General features: G+C 41.4%; 1 protein-coding gene across 1 annotated transcript in view; it reads right to left on the reverse strand.

Moving 5' to 3' along the window:
- The window catches only part of TBC1D30 (TBC1 domain family member 30), an 84,947-nt gene that overhangs the window by 16,383 nt on the left and 54,228 nt on the right, over window positions 1-14,336 (reverse strand). The window contains exons 8-10 of the mRNA XM_045555153.1: window positions 10,255-10,423; window positions 8,268-8,436; window positions 4,263-4,368 (exon numbers count right to left, since the gene is read on the reverse strand). Of these exons, the coding sequence (XP_045411109.1) occupies window positions 4,263-4,368; window positions 8,268-8,436; window positions 10,255-10,423 (444 nt within the window). The remainder of the gene's footprint in view (window positions 1-4,262; window positions 4,369-8,267; window positions 8,437-10,254; window positions 10,424-14,336) is intronic.

Genomic DNA, 14,336 nt, shown 5'->3' on the forward strand with positions numbered 1-14,336 from the left:
AAAAAGTATTAAATGAAAAATTCCAGAAATAAACAATTCATGTATTTTATATTTAAAAAAAAAAGAGTAAAGAAATGGTTCTTTCTCCTAATACCTAAAACTGGAAACTCCCAGAGGACCAAGATGGCATCCAACATATCTCTCACTCCTGCTGGCAATGTTTAAACTGTAAGTGAAATGAGATGTTGCCTTATACTTCTAAAGAGGATTTTAGCTTTTAGGAAGACATATTTTGAATAAAGTGGAAGCAGGGTGTTGGGTGGTGGGGAAAACCATTAGGCTAAGAGTCAAGGCCCCAGGCCCTAGTCCTGGGCCTGCCTAAGAAACTGGCAAGTTGCTCACTCTCCAAGTCTTGCTTTCTTCTCCATAAAGTGACAGAATTAGATTAATTGATCTTTAAGCTTATTTTAAGCCAGCATTTCTCTGTCATCTAAAAGCCACCTGTATCAGAACCACCCATGGGCCACATGTCTGTATTTTAATTTTCTCCTGAGATGTTTCTTATACACAAAATGAAGTTTGAAAACCACTGTCTAATGTTCTGTGATTCTGTGTCCATGAGCAATCAGTTATATTCTTAGCATTTGGCAGGTGCTATGGAGAGAGTAATAAGACGCCCCTGTCATTAAGGAACTTGCTACTTCCTTAGAAAAAAATAAGAAACATACATTAAAAAAATACCAAACAGTATAAAATAACCTATAATTATGGTTAAATCAATAGTTAAACGTCTTTAGCACTGAAGGAGGACAGAGGAGGACTGTCAGTGAGGGCTGACGTGATGGAGGCTGTGGGGTGGGAGAGAGAAGAGGTCAGGCAGGGTCCAGGTGGGCAGATGGGATTCCCACAGAGGGACCATCGAGGGAGCCACAGCCCTGCCACAGGAGTGCACGTGGCCTGGGTGGCCCCAGAACTGGGGCCAGTGCAATACAGTCTGTCGAGAAGCAGTGGGGAATACCTTCGGACAGGTAAGGAAAGGGGCAGCCACAGCACACTCCCTAATGCAACCTGTCTTAACACGAACCCATTCTCTTCCCCTTCTTCCTCCTAAACCAGCAACTTGTGGGGTATCCTTGTCTCCATTTCTTTCCCCCTCACCCCATATTCCTTTTCCATGGCCAAGTCCAGTCAGTTTTGCCTCATAAGCATTGTCTCTGTTCATCCTGTCTCTACCTGTCACCGCGCCCTCACAGGCCTTCCAGCCGTCACACCTGACCCTAGCAGATCCATCCTTCGCAGAGCTGCCCACATGGTCGACATAAACACAACAACCATTTTCCTTCTCTCCTTAAAGTCTTTTGGGTTCACATTTCCTTTTTTCCTTTCCAAAGGGTCCGCAGAACCCCTAGAACTCCAGCAAGCCTAATTTCACTACCACTGACATGAAAGATCAAGTCTGAGCTCCTTCCCGTGGGTCGTGGCCTTCCGTAACCCAGTCCCTGAACACCAGACGCCTTGCTGCTTCCCTCACACTCCTACAGCAGTTCATCACCAGGCCTCAGTGTTGCTGCTCCCTCAACCACAAACTGCCCCTCTGTTCTGCACCAGTGCCTCCGACACACATGCACACACACACACACACACACACACACACACACACACATGATGTGCATCTGCTCATACACACACACGGCCTAGCCGACTCTTGTTCATCTTTAAAAAGCAAATCCAGACATGAATCCCCTCAAGGAAGCCTTTCCTGACTTCCTCTCTCCCAGTCCACTCCACCCCCGCCCCCAGGCTGGATCAGGTTCCCTCTGTCCTCAGCCCCCAGCCCCGTGCACGCCTCTCTTGGTGCCCTTCCCACACTGTATTATGGGAGACTGTAAGCTCCCTGAACACAGAGCCCATGCTTTCTCCTCTTAGGTATCCAAGCTCCTGGCACAGTGCCTGATATTTAGAGACGCTCAATAAATATTTGGAGAAGTTCATATGGAGCCTAGAAAACAAGGCTGATGCATTTTATTTACTGAAGTTAATAGCAAGGAAGCACTGAAGGTTTCAGTGTAGAAGAATGAAATGACTGAAGCACTAAGTGTGGACAATTACTCTGGTAGCAAAATGCTGGCTGTGTTAAAGCAGAGGGAATCTAGAAGGCGAAGCATCATCTATAAGTGTCAATTCAGCAAACATTGATTGGGAAAGAAAAGGCAGAAGACAACAACAGATTCTCAGTAAGCATTTGATTCATGAAATAATAAATGTACTGAGCAACTCTAGTAAAAGACATAGTGCTGAGTGCAGTCCCTGGCCTCAAGGAACCGACATTACTAATGACATAAGATACCATCTTAAATCAAAGCAAGATATGATGAAAGCTCAGAAGAGAGGTACAAATGAAATGTGCTATGGTGACTCAAAGAAACAGATGATTTTAGTAGAGACTATCAGACAATGCTTCATAAAGGAAATGGCGTCTCAACTGAAACTTTCAAAGGAAGAAGGACTTAAACATGTGAAGGTAGAGAAGGAAGACTGACCAGAGAGAGCAAAGGTGTGGCAGAGGCATATTCCCAGGCATTTCTTCAAGCATGAAAGACAGTCTGACTTGACAAGCACAGGGCAAGGGTACACAAGGAACAGGAACTACGGCTGAAAAGATGGGTTAATGCTAAATAGTCAAGGGCGCTGAATGAGAAGCTGAGAAGTCTGTGCTTTGTTTTGTGGCCAGTGAGTAGCAGTTGAAGTTTCATGCACGAGAAGGAAGGGATGATAGCACAGAGTCCTGCTTTGGGCATATGAATCTGGCAGTTCTGTAGGATACAAAAGATCTCATACATGGAAAATGCCAAGCATGGACCTGGGGCACAGAATGATACTCAACAAAACGTGCTTCCCTGCAAGAAAGAATTAGCAATGAGGCAATGGCCCGAGATACGAGAGAAGAGCTGGAATTAGGGCACACATGTTGGAGTCGGATAGAACACTCCTTCCTTTGAGATGGACGGGAAGGAAGAAAGGAGAGATGTGAATGCAATAAAAACATGAATGTTTAGGGAAGTTCTATCAGGTGGTCAATACTCTCAATACATCAGATAGCTGTCTGCCAAGAGTAAGGGATTGTGAGAAGGAGCTGGGGGTTCCAGGAATGAGCAAAGGAATGGAAGTGCCTCACTTCTCAAGTCCTAAATCAGTGCCTGAGTCTTAGTTTTGTAGTCAGTTGACTGGGCCCCATTACCCAAAAAAGATCATCAGAGATGGAACCCAACGGAAAGGTGAAAGTTGAAAGCAAGAAAAAGGAGAGAGAAATCTCAGAGAAAGGAAGAAGTAAGACCAACGACAACCCTGGACAAGACCTACAGTTAGTCATTGGCAAGAGGAAGCAGCAGGAAGAGAAGCAGTCAAAAGCATTGGAGGAGAATGAGGATAAAATTATGTTATAGAACCTAATGGAAAAGAGAGTGTTACTAAATCAGCCATCTTTTCTATGCTCAATGTCAGTTTTTTTTTTTCCTTTTTTATTTCAGCATATTATGGGGGTATAAAATTTTAGGTTATGTATAGTGCCCTTGCCCCCCCCCTCCCCTCTCCAACCCCAGCTGAATCAGAGCTTGAAGCATGTCCATCCCCCAGACAGTGCACACTGCACTCATTATGTAGGTATAAACCCATACCCTCCCTTCCACATCTGCCCGACATTCAGTTAATGTTATTCCTAAATGTACTCTGAGCTGATGATTAGTGAAACCAATTTGATGGTGAGTACATGTGGTGCTTATTTTTCCACTCTTGGGATACTTTCACTGTCAGTTTTAATGAGTTGATGCATATGATACTGAGATACAGTCGCATGCCAAAAAGTAACCAAACCCTTCAAGTCTCTCCATTGAAACTTATGATTAATATTTAATTACCTGAGTTCAAAATGTGGGCAAAACAAATAAACCAAAATGCTGACCAAAATAATCTCTTTTTTTATCCTCAATAATACCTTCCACAAAATAATTATTTTACCCCACAGGTTTCCAATTAAGAAGGCTAAGAACAAGAATCAGAAAAAGCACCTGGTGATTTTGGGGATTGTTTTTCAGTTTATTTTTACACTGTACCTTACGATTTTTAGGCAATACAGTTGGAATGAAAGCTACCACAAATATCGATCATTCGTTTCTTCCTTCCTCTTATGACATAGATTCTTATTAAATTATAGACTCCTAGTCGATTTGAAAAACTGAGTCTGAGGGCTGTCCAAACACATTTCCCAAGAACACTGCTCAGCACTGATTGTTCCCATGGTACCTGGGGATCCCAGAACCACTCACCTGCATGAGCTCATGGCTCTGCAGAAGATCATTCTCTAGCATTTCCTGGGTAAGGCGCCCCATGGTGCTATAGAATTCATCTGCTGTTTCACAACATTCTATCTGCCTAGAAGAAGAACGGATAGAAAAATTGTTTAGGGCATTCATGCTCTATAACAGGTATGTGCTACAGGTATAGGATGTGTTGCCTCTTGCCATCAAATCAATCAAGTTATCAATCAACAAAAATCAAAATCCTGAGACACAGTCACAGTACAGCCCACTGTATGTGGAGAAAAGATTTTTAAAAATATATCAAAGGCAATTTAGAGGTACTTGTTACAGATGAGTCCTGTCTTTCCCACATGCTCCCCCAGCCTCAAAGCCCTTCCTGTGGCATCTTCATTGTTTCCATGTGACACATTCTACACATCAGAATAGCCACCACTGATCAGAAATCATAACCACAAAATTGGGTACTGTAGAACAATCCTCCCCTGTAAGGAAACTGTTGGCCTTAATCTGCAAACACTGATATCATTAATAGATTGAAACTACACAAAGTAAAAGATGAAAAACATAAGAACTTTATCTGCATATTTCATCAGTCAACAGTATGTTGTCACAGGCAGAACTTTCTGAATTCTCAGGGCATTGCTGCTAGGTGAAGATTATACCCTGTTTCTTACATTCAGTTCTACATGTAAAGACTTAATACCTGGCCAACCCGTGAGACAGGTTAGACTTAATCTTTCTTCTAGAAGGGGGCCAGGGGAAGGGATAGTCCAAAGCAGAGTACTGGGTATTTCTGTTTTATCTATTACAATGTCCTCTGTATACTAGAATAACTCTATCTGCCCATCAACCATAACATCTACGCTTTGACATACACTAAGGTTAGGGAATTTCCACAGAGCCATCCAAAAAAAAAAGAAAATATATGTGTATTTTCTTTTTTTTTTTGGATGGCTCTGTGGAAATTCCCCAACCTTAGTGTATATATATATCCTTAGGCAATGGAGTGTTGTTCTATCTCATTGCCACAATCATGTAAATAAATAAATGAGATAGACTGTTGAAGTATTATTACAAATACCCAGAGGAACATGTGGGCACAAATGAAAAGGGGATTAAATTTACCCTGGGAGGTAAGGAAGAGAAATAATGCTTGAGAAGAGTTTTGGAAAATGTTCTGCAGGTTGACAAGGAGGAAAAAGCATTCCAAAGACACGGGTGCAGGAGATAGACAGCAGGCCCTGTCTGGGAACTGCAACAGCTCTGCACGACCAATGCTGGGGGAGTGGTTGCATGGCCAGAGGAAGCTGGTGAGAGCCGCGGGCAGAGAGCTGCACAGGGCAGATGGCGAAGGCCTCATCTGCCAGGTGAAGCCTCTTCAGGACAGGAGTCGCCGACAGGCTCTTCACAGGGAGTGAAGGAACAGCTGTGCCCTTGGCAAGGTTGGCCTGGAGGTGGCATGGCATGGCCAATGTGGGGTACAACAGGGAGACCAGGGAAGACACACCATAATGGGCCAGTCACAAGGTAATGAGTGAGTGAGCCAAAACAGCAAGGTCAGAGAAAAGGATACAAGAGGAGATGCTGGCTTCATGAGCTGATGGTCTGTAACTCACATATCCCAAAAGAACTCTTAGGGTGAGTGAAGGGTAGAAATTCCAAGTTGCAGAAGCAAGGTGAAGGGAGAGGTCCCATGGATAACCATATGTGAGGCACCTGTGTTACTCAGGTAGACATAAACTGAAGATCACCTATATGCTGTTCATGGTTTTTCCAATGGAAAGTTTGTGGGGCTGATTACAGGCACCAGAGTCAGAAAGATCCAGTTTTAAGTGCCAAGTTCCATTTCTCATTGGCTGTATGACAGTGAATCACACCTTCCTGGGGTAGTTTTCTTACTTGCAAAGACAGGGAGAATAATCCTGCCTACATCACAGGGTTACTGGGAGAACTGAATGAGATAATGTGTTTAATCTGTCTACCGTAATGGCAGGCATGGTGGGCACTTCGTGATGTATATTGGTTGCCTTTCCTTTCCCTCAACAAGTTTCATGCTCAAAAGGTGTAGAATTATAATAAGCAACAACTCTGAAACGTTTAAAATTCTATCAGTCTGATTCATATATCCCCTGACCTTCATAAACAGTAGCCATTTATTATCAGTAGATTCGCATTATTCACAGCTATTATTATTTCAACAGCATGACATCCCTGGAATGATCACAGGAATAAATTCTGATCCTGCAGAGAATAGACAGATGGGCGTAAAACCAAGATCACCTCTTTTCCTCCTGGCCCCTCTCCATTAAGAACTAACACAAAGGCAACTATAAGTGATTCATCACACAGTAAAGTGCTTTACTACTTTAACCTTGCAAACTAGTTACACAGCAACTGGACTATCACACCCAGAAAAACTAACAAAGCTCAAAAAGCTTTATAAAGTACAGAGAAGGTTGGAAATACATGGCTGCAGAAAAAGGTAGTTATTGGGAGAAAATGAAAGACAAGTAGGCTGGGCATGGTGGCTCACGCCTGTAATCCTAGCATTCTGGGAGGCAGAAGCGGGAGAATCGCTTGAGCTCACAAGTTCGAGACCAGCCTGAGCAAAAGCGAGACCCTGTCTCTATAAAAAATAGAAAAAAATAGCCAGACATAGTTGTGCACGTCTGTCAAATCAGCTACTGGGGAGGTTGAGGCAGGAGGATCACTTGAGCCCAGGAGTCTGAGTTGCTGTGAGCTAGGCTGACGCCATGGCACTCTAGCCTGGGCAACAGAGTAAGTAAGACTCTGTCTCAAAAAAAAGGAAAGATAACTAAATAGCACACCAAATCCCACAGAGATTAATTTATTTGTCTAGCTGAAAACCAATGTATAATAAAATAAAGGCAAAGGAGATAGCTATGTGATGTTTAAAAACATACACAATAATGATTTTTTTAAATCCCTGAATTGATAGTTGGTAGACCTTTCTTTGCAAAAAAGTTAAAAATGCTAAAATCTCCCAGGAAACAACTCATAAATAAAAAGGCTAGTTAAAAGGTTTTTGAAACAAAACACTGCTAGTGATTTATTAGCTTCCTGACATGTTGTCTATGGGTACCCACTCAAGTCATTTATAGCTCTAGGAAAGAGACATTAAAAACTTCTCTGCTTCTTAACAGTAACAGTTTCATCCTAATGCTTCTTCCATTGCCCAAAAGGTACAATTTTAATGTAATAGTCAGAATATATCAGAGATGGGGGAAAATACCCTATCTTTTTCAGCCCTGCTACTAGTTAATGTTAAGTACAAGCTATTTGGTAATATGTTTTGGCAGTAACAGATTTCAACATAGAATTAAGTTTGGATTTTGTTTGTCTGTCACACAGGCTAGAGTGTGGTGGCACGATCATAGCTCACTGCACCTCAAAGTCCTAGGCTCAAGCAATCTTCCTACCTCACCCTCCCACGTAGCTGGGATTACAGGCACGAGCCACTGCAACCAGCCACAATTAATTCTTGATGAAAAGAAAGAAGTTCCATGTGTTCTACTATTGACTATGTACCAAGCACTCTGCTAGATACCTTTACATGTTATCTCCTTTAATTTTATCACATCCCTGAAAGGCAGAACAAAATAAAGATTCACAAATAATCTAAATTGTGATCTTAACCAACAAATCTACCTACTCCTCTCCAGACCTTCCAGTTTCTCTACCATCTCAGTTCCTCTCCCTCTTCCCAATTAGTGTCCAAAGAGATGCTGATGAAGAGTGAAACAGCCAGGACACAAGCACTGAGGAGGACAGGGAAAAACTCAGGCCTGAGAAAGCCTGTCCCCTGCCCTCAAATAGATGCCATCTGCCAAGAATACGCCAGCTGAGATTGCAGGAGGCTAAAGCAATTGAAGAAATTCACAACTTTCTCCTTTCCTCACACTTAAATATTGACACTTTACACATGAGAGCACAAAAATTGCTTAAGGCCCCGACACCACACAACAGAGCAGAAGGGGGAAAATCACTTACTCTCCCAACTTTGCCCAGATAGCCAGCGACACCCTTAGGATGATTTCTGAACCTTCGAAGAAGACTGAATCCCAGATCTTTAAAACTGTATGATTAGGGAGGCACGTGGCAAAGAGAGTCAGAAACCATTGCATCGTGAAGACATTCGTAAGTGGGGGCTCATATCCACCTGAAATAAAACAAACACACTAAATTCTGATATGCAAGATACACAAATACCCTCTGTTAAGTCTTCCATGTCCACCCAAATGTTATATTTCCTGACCAATTTCTTCATCTTTAAATTCTCATTCTTTCCTCCTAGTTTTCCTTCCATGTTTCTGGAAAAACACAGGTATATTCAATAAAAATCTCAGTAATATGAACCTCACAAATTCTTTACAATACTTCAGAAATCTTATCCTAAAACTTACATTGGCTCTACCTATTGCAGGGTTCTGAAAATTAAGGAGCAAGTTTTCCTCACCAAAAACAGAATAAAAAGAAAAAAACTTTAGCCTCTCAAAAGCAAAAGCCATCAGATTTTTGAAATTTTATAAAGCCCACTTTTACTCAAATGCTGCTGATAAAACTAAAACTGCTCATTATAAATTATCTGTCTACTTCTTAAATTATAACAGTTCTCAGACCATAATGGAACTAAACTAGAAATCACTAACAAAAAGATAGCTGGAAAATCCCAAAATATTTAGAGATTAAACATTAAATTAAAAAAATATTTTGAACTAAATTACACATAGTTTTAAAGATCTGGCATCCAGCCCATTTTGAAATTTCTGAATTAACTGAAAACAGCACTCCCTCCCACTTCCTGTGATAAGTATGCATTTTAATGAAATATAAAAATTTAGATATTTAAACTGACTTCAAATTACAGTCAGTAGGTACAATTACCTAAGTGTTAGCAAAAAGAGATCTGTTTTCCTGAATTCATTTTCTTCTTCCTTACCTATGAACAAAGGAAATATCTTTGTTCAGAGACTAGAATCTAAAGTCGTTCCTCATAGCCAAGTGCAAGGCACTTGGGTAAAAATATGTAGCTCAGTAAAGTGTGTCCTACTATGGGGCAAGCAAGGTTGGTCTATCTGAAAGCCTTTATAAAATCTACACAGTGCACAGTTATACTGCACAAATTAAATTAGATTATTCAAATGGCTTAGAAGGAAATGCTTAGAGACACTCAACGTGCCACTAAAATTTCCAGTGTATTTTAATCACAGACCAGATCTTCAAAATCCTTTAATATTTTCCCAGATTTAAATTTGTGGGTCAGACTAGACTACAAATGCATGGGCTACAACAAGGAACTGGCCACCATTTACAGGAAACACAACAAACTTCTGACTATTCTTTCTGGTATTCTGAGCACAGCGGGAAAATGCAAACAGTGGATATAATTACAGTTACTAGCTCAGGTACTTCCAAAAGCTTGACGAAGCCCACTAGACAGCAGCAACTCTCAGAGCTCTATCCCATAACCTCAATGGTTCAGGCAAAACCACAGCTGTGCTATACTGTACGTGGAGCTCAGTTTTAAACACCTATAGGTTTGGTGCCAGCTTAGAGTAGTTTAGGTGGTAAGACACGTACACCATTCTCCATTTAGAGTACAACATATGGGGAACCTGCGCCCTTGGGGCCACATGTGGCTCTCCAGATCCCCGAGTGTGGCCCCTTGACCAAATCCAAACTTCACAGAACAAATCCTTTTAATAAAGGGATCTGTTCCGTAAAATTTGGATTTAGTCAAAAGGCCGCACTCAAGGATCCAGAAGATCACATGTGGCCCCAAGGCTGCAGGTTCGCCCTGTGTTTTTTCAGTTTGGGTGTTGTTCTCTCTACAAATTTAACTATTTCATTGCACCAAACTCTTACCAACAGAAATACCTGGAAACGTTTATTTCCATTCGAGGTTCAGGCTCATATGTACCAAGGGATCAGAGAAGTCAAACGTTTCAAAGGTATAATAGCATTGACTCATCACTACCTCCACTCTCTTTGTTTGCAGTTCTCTGAAGAGTATCCAGGTGCTGAGATAATTCAGGGAGCTTCATCCTTAAGAGGTCTCTGAAGACAGCCATATCCACAGACAATGCCCGGAGATTATTGACAAAATAGCTTTCAGGAAGTACTTTATCAATAAGGTAAATCATAATCTGAGAAAAAGATAAAGAACAAGACTGCTTTGTAAAAACAAGGATCCTGACATGTCCCAAATAGAAATAATATATTCAGATAAAATGCAGTTAGCCAAAGCACACTATCCTTTAAACGTATAGGTATCAAATGTTCCAGATTTTCAAGGCTCACCTATCCCCTGGGTAAGGAGCGGGAGGCATAATTATCTAAGTTACTCAGACCCCAAGTCTGCTGCTACCTGAAATTTCTAGACAGGCCGCTAGACCTGAGTTCACCCCATAAGTAGCTGTGATTATACAACCTCAGCCTCATTCTGAGAAATGACAAAGCACAAGCTTCAGCAGCAGCCGCAGGAAGCCCAGTATTGGCTCAATGTCGTCAGCACAGTTTTACAACCTCCATACGAAAACCAAGAGCTGGCCTATCCTAAAACACCCCCACTGAGGCGGGTCTCGAGATTCACTTACTATCAACCCGGGCTATTAGAGACACTGATGTTGGCTTTCTGTCTACTCTCCTCTCCTGGGAGAAGGCAATTAGGTTTTGTTTGAACAAATGGTACTTTTTAAAATCTGTATTTCTTTCATAAGATTGTTATACAAGTTCTTCAAATCACTATTTTTTTCTATTTATATTATCTTCCTAAAACATCAAGAACCACTAGAATGACCCAGCAACATACACACGTGTTCTGTATGTCAATCCCTGGTCCTTCCCCTATCAGCTTGCATATTCTCGATAACCTAAGAGACCAGCACATTCCCCAAAGCACCAGAAAAACACAAGAACAAGATCACGGCTGGCTCTATATACATAGCTGGCTGGCTGTTTGTTGAGAGAGAAGTAACTACCTCAGAACTATCTACCTCACATTTTCATTTTCAGGATACTGCAAAACTACTTCCTCGCAAAAGAAATCTCCCAGCTCTGCCAAGGGCCCATTTTCCCCTCATCCCGGCTTATGATTTCTACTTTTGAGGATCATGGTTTTGAATGAGTCAACAGGGGGCGCCATTCTCTCGAGAAGGCCCTTACCCTTTGTTACAGGGTGGCCAGGCCCAGAGAGAGAGCCTTAGCCTTAGGTTAGGATAAAATTTACCAGGTAAATGTATCATCACCTTGGAAACAGGAGCTCAGTGACAAGAAAAGGCGTACATTCGGTCTGAGAGGAAGGAGGAGGTTCTGGGAGGCGGACCTGGAGGGAAGGGCAGATTCCTAGCAGGGTAGGGTGCCCTGGCACGACCCAGCCCTCTGCAGATCTGAGGAGGGACTTACAGGATCATGAAGGCAAATTTCAATCAATTACTGTACTTTTCATCTAAGGATAAGATATGTAGTACTGAGAAAAATACTGCATGCATTTATTTTATTTTATTTTGAGTCAGGATCTTTCTCTGTCTACCAGGCTGGACTGCCGTAGCGTCATCACAGCTCACTGCAGCCTCGAACTCCTGGGGTCAAATGATCCTTCCACCTCAGCCTCCTGCATAGCTGGGACTACAGGAACATGCCACTACACCTGGCTAATTTTTAAATTTTTATTGTAGAGATGGGGTCTCATTTGTTATGTTGCCCAGGATGGTCATGAACTCCTGGCTTCAAGCAATCCTCCCACCTCGGCCTTCCAAAGTGCTGGGATTACAGGTGTGAGCCACGGTGCCTGGCCAACACTTAATTTTTACTAAGAAATTATGATCCCTCTAAATTACATGAAAACAAGAAATACAAAAAAATATTTCCTCAATTATCATAGTAATTCTCGTGACATAATGACATTCTCTGTCGAAAGGCATCTCAAAGTCTGACATGAAGACAAAGAGCCTGCTCGCTCACTCCACCCACAACTGTATTTCCAAAGGCCAAATCTTAGAGCCTAAAAAAAAAAGATTAGGACAAATAATGGAAGAACTTTGAATTTTTAACCAATAGTTAAAAATAAAAGTTACTAAGAAAAAACAGGAAGTGCTAAGAAGCAGGAAAAATGTTTCACCTATTTCTAATAAACTATATACTTCCCCAGTAATTACGACTTGCAGAGGCCAAAACAGCTGCTGGAAAAACACTGACACTCGATATTTTTCTCAGCATTCGAAGTGTTTCTTCTGCATATTAAATGTCTAATCACAAGATCTACACATTCCTAAATGATGACGATGTCATCTCATTGCATCTCATTGCTCATTATCTCGGGGGCAGAAATATACTCAGTTTCTCAGCTTTACCTAATCCATCTTTTCCTGTGAGTTTTTAGTTTCTCAAGTATCACTGAGCCCTTTCATGATCTGATTGGCATGTACATTCCCTTCCCCATCCCACTCCCTAACCTGAACCACTTATTCTGACTGTTTAACAGAACAACTCCCATTTTACAGTCATACAAATTACATCTGAAAAAAAAAAAAAACTGGTGAAAACTGGTAGACTGAGTAAACAAAATTGCTTCTTAATAAAAAATATCTTAAAGTCATGTATTTGTCACTGTCTCCCTCCTCTTCCACCCCTGCCTATTTGATGAACAAGTAGCATCAAAGCAGTTTCCTTAATTACATGAATGGAAAAAGTGAGAGGGTGAATACTGATTTACATCATGGCAGGCTGGATTTATAATTAAGTCCACCATCATGTGTATAAAACCAAGAGGGACATTTGTTTATTTTTCCTTATCACATTACTCAGTGATTGAAAATATCAATAAGGTATTCACCATAGCCAAACACAGAGGGGAGGGGTCTTGAATACGAAGATTAAGTATCTATCTCGTACATCACAAAGCATTGCAATCAACAGCAGTTTAAAGGTTCAAATATGAATCAGCAACCCCACATTGCCCTCAGCAAAGGCCACACTGGCCAACCTCCACATTTAAAATGTTTCATTTCTCATGAAGACTATTTCTGATGACTCACTGACTCACATTCAGATCAATAAGCTTAAATTGCTATGTCCCATCTCAAAGTGTTTCCAGCATTTTTTTTAAATAATAAAAGTCCTAGGCTTCAAAGATTAACAGCTAATAATATAGTTCAGTTCCGTAACATTTCTCCATGCAAACACCTTCCATAGACACTCACTCTCAGCCCAATTCCTCCTTACCTTACTCCAAATATGAATGAGTAAAGCAACCTAATAAGACAACTCAATCAGAATTCAGCATAACTGGTATGGCAGGCAGCTTCTAACATGATACCTACCTCCTGGTAGTCACATTTTTGTGTAAGCCCTGCCTCTTGGCTATGAGCTGGACCTGGTGACTGGCTTCTAACAAATGTGGAGAAATGGTGGGATGTCACTTCTGATATTCAGCTACAAATCTGTAACTTAAATTCTTCTGCTTTGCTTGCTCTCTTGCTCAGTGAGGCATGGCAGCCACCAAGCTGTGAGATGAAGGGACCCACATGGCAAGAAATTAAAAGAGGCCTCTAGTCAACAGCCAGAAAGGAACTGAGTCCCTCAATCCAACAGCCTGAGAGGAATTAAATCTTGCCAAGAACCATGTGAACAAACTTGGAAGCGAATGCTTCCCCCACCAATTGAGCCTTCAGATGAGACCACCACCCTAGCCAGCAGTTTGGACGCCTTAGGGATGTGACTTTAAGCCAACTAAGCCACGTCTAGATTTCTGACTCAAAGAAACTGTGAAGGTAATACACGTTTGCTGTTTTAAGCACCTAATTTGTTACCCAGCATTGGATAATTAATGTAATTAATATTTAATTTGCTTTAAAAATATGATGTCTTATAAAGAAGACTAAACACATAATCATTCTCCTCACCATTGGCTGTCACTTGACACAGCTCTAACCTGGGGGAAATACTATCAGAGGTAATTAAAAAGGTGTGGCAAACACCATGGAAAAGGGTAAGGCATCAAGGAAGAGGAATTATAGTTCCAATTTCTCACTCAGGAGAATGTCAGTTGCCTTTGTCAAG

Source organism: Lemur catta, chromosome 6 (genome assembly GCF_020740605.2).
Source record: "Lemur catta isolate mLemCat1 chromosome 6, mLemCat1.pri, whole genome shotgun sequence".
NCBI lineage: Eukaryota > Metazoa > Chordata > Mammalia > Primates > Lemuridae > Lemur > Lemur catta.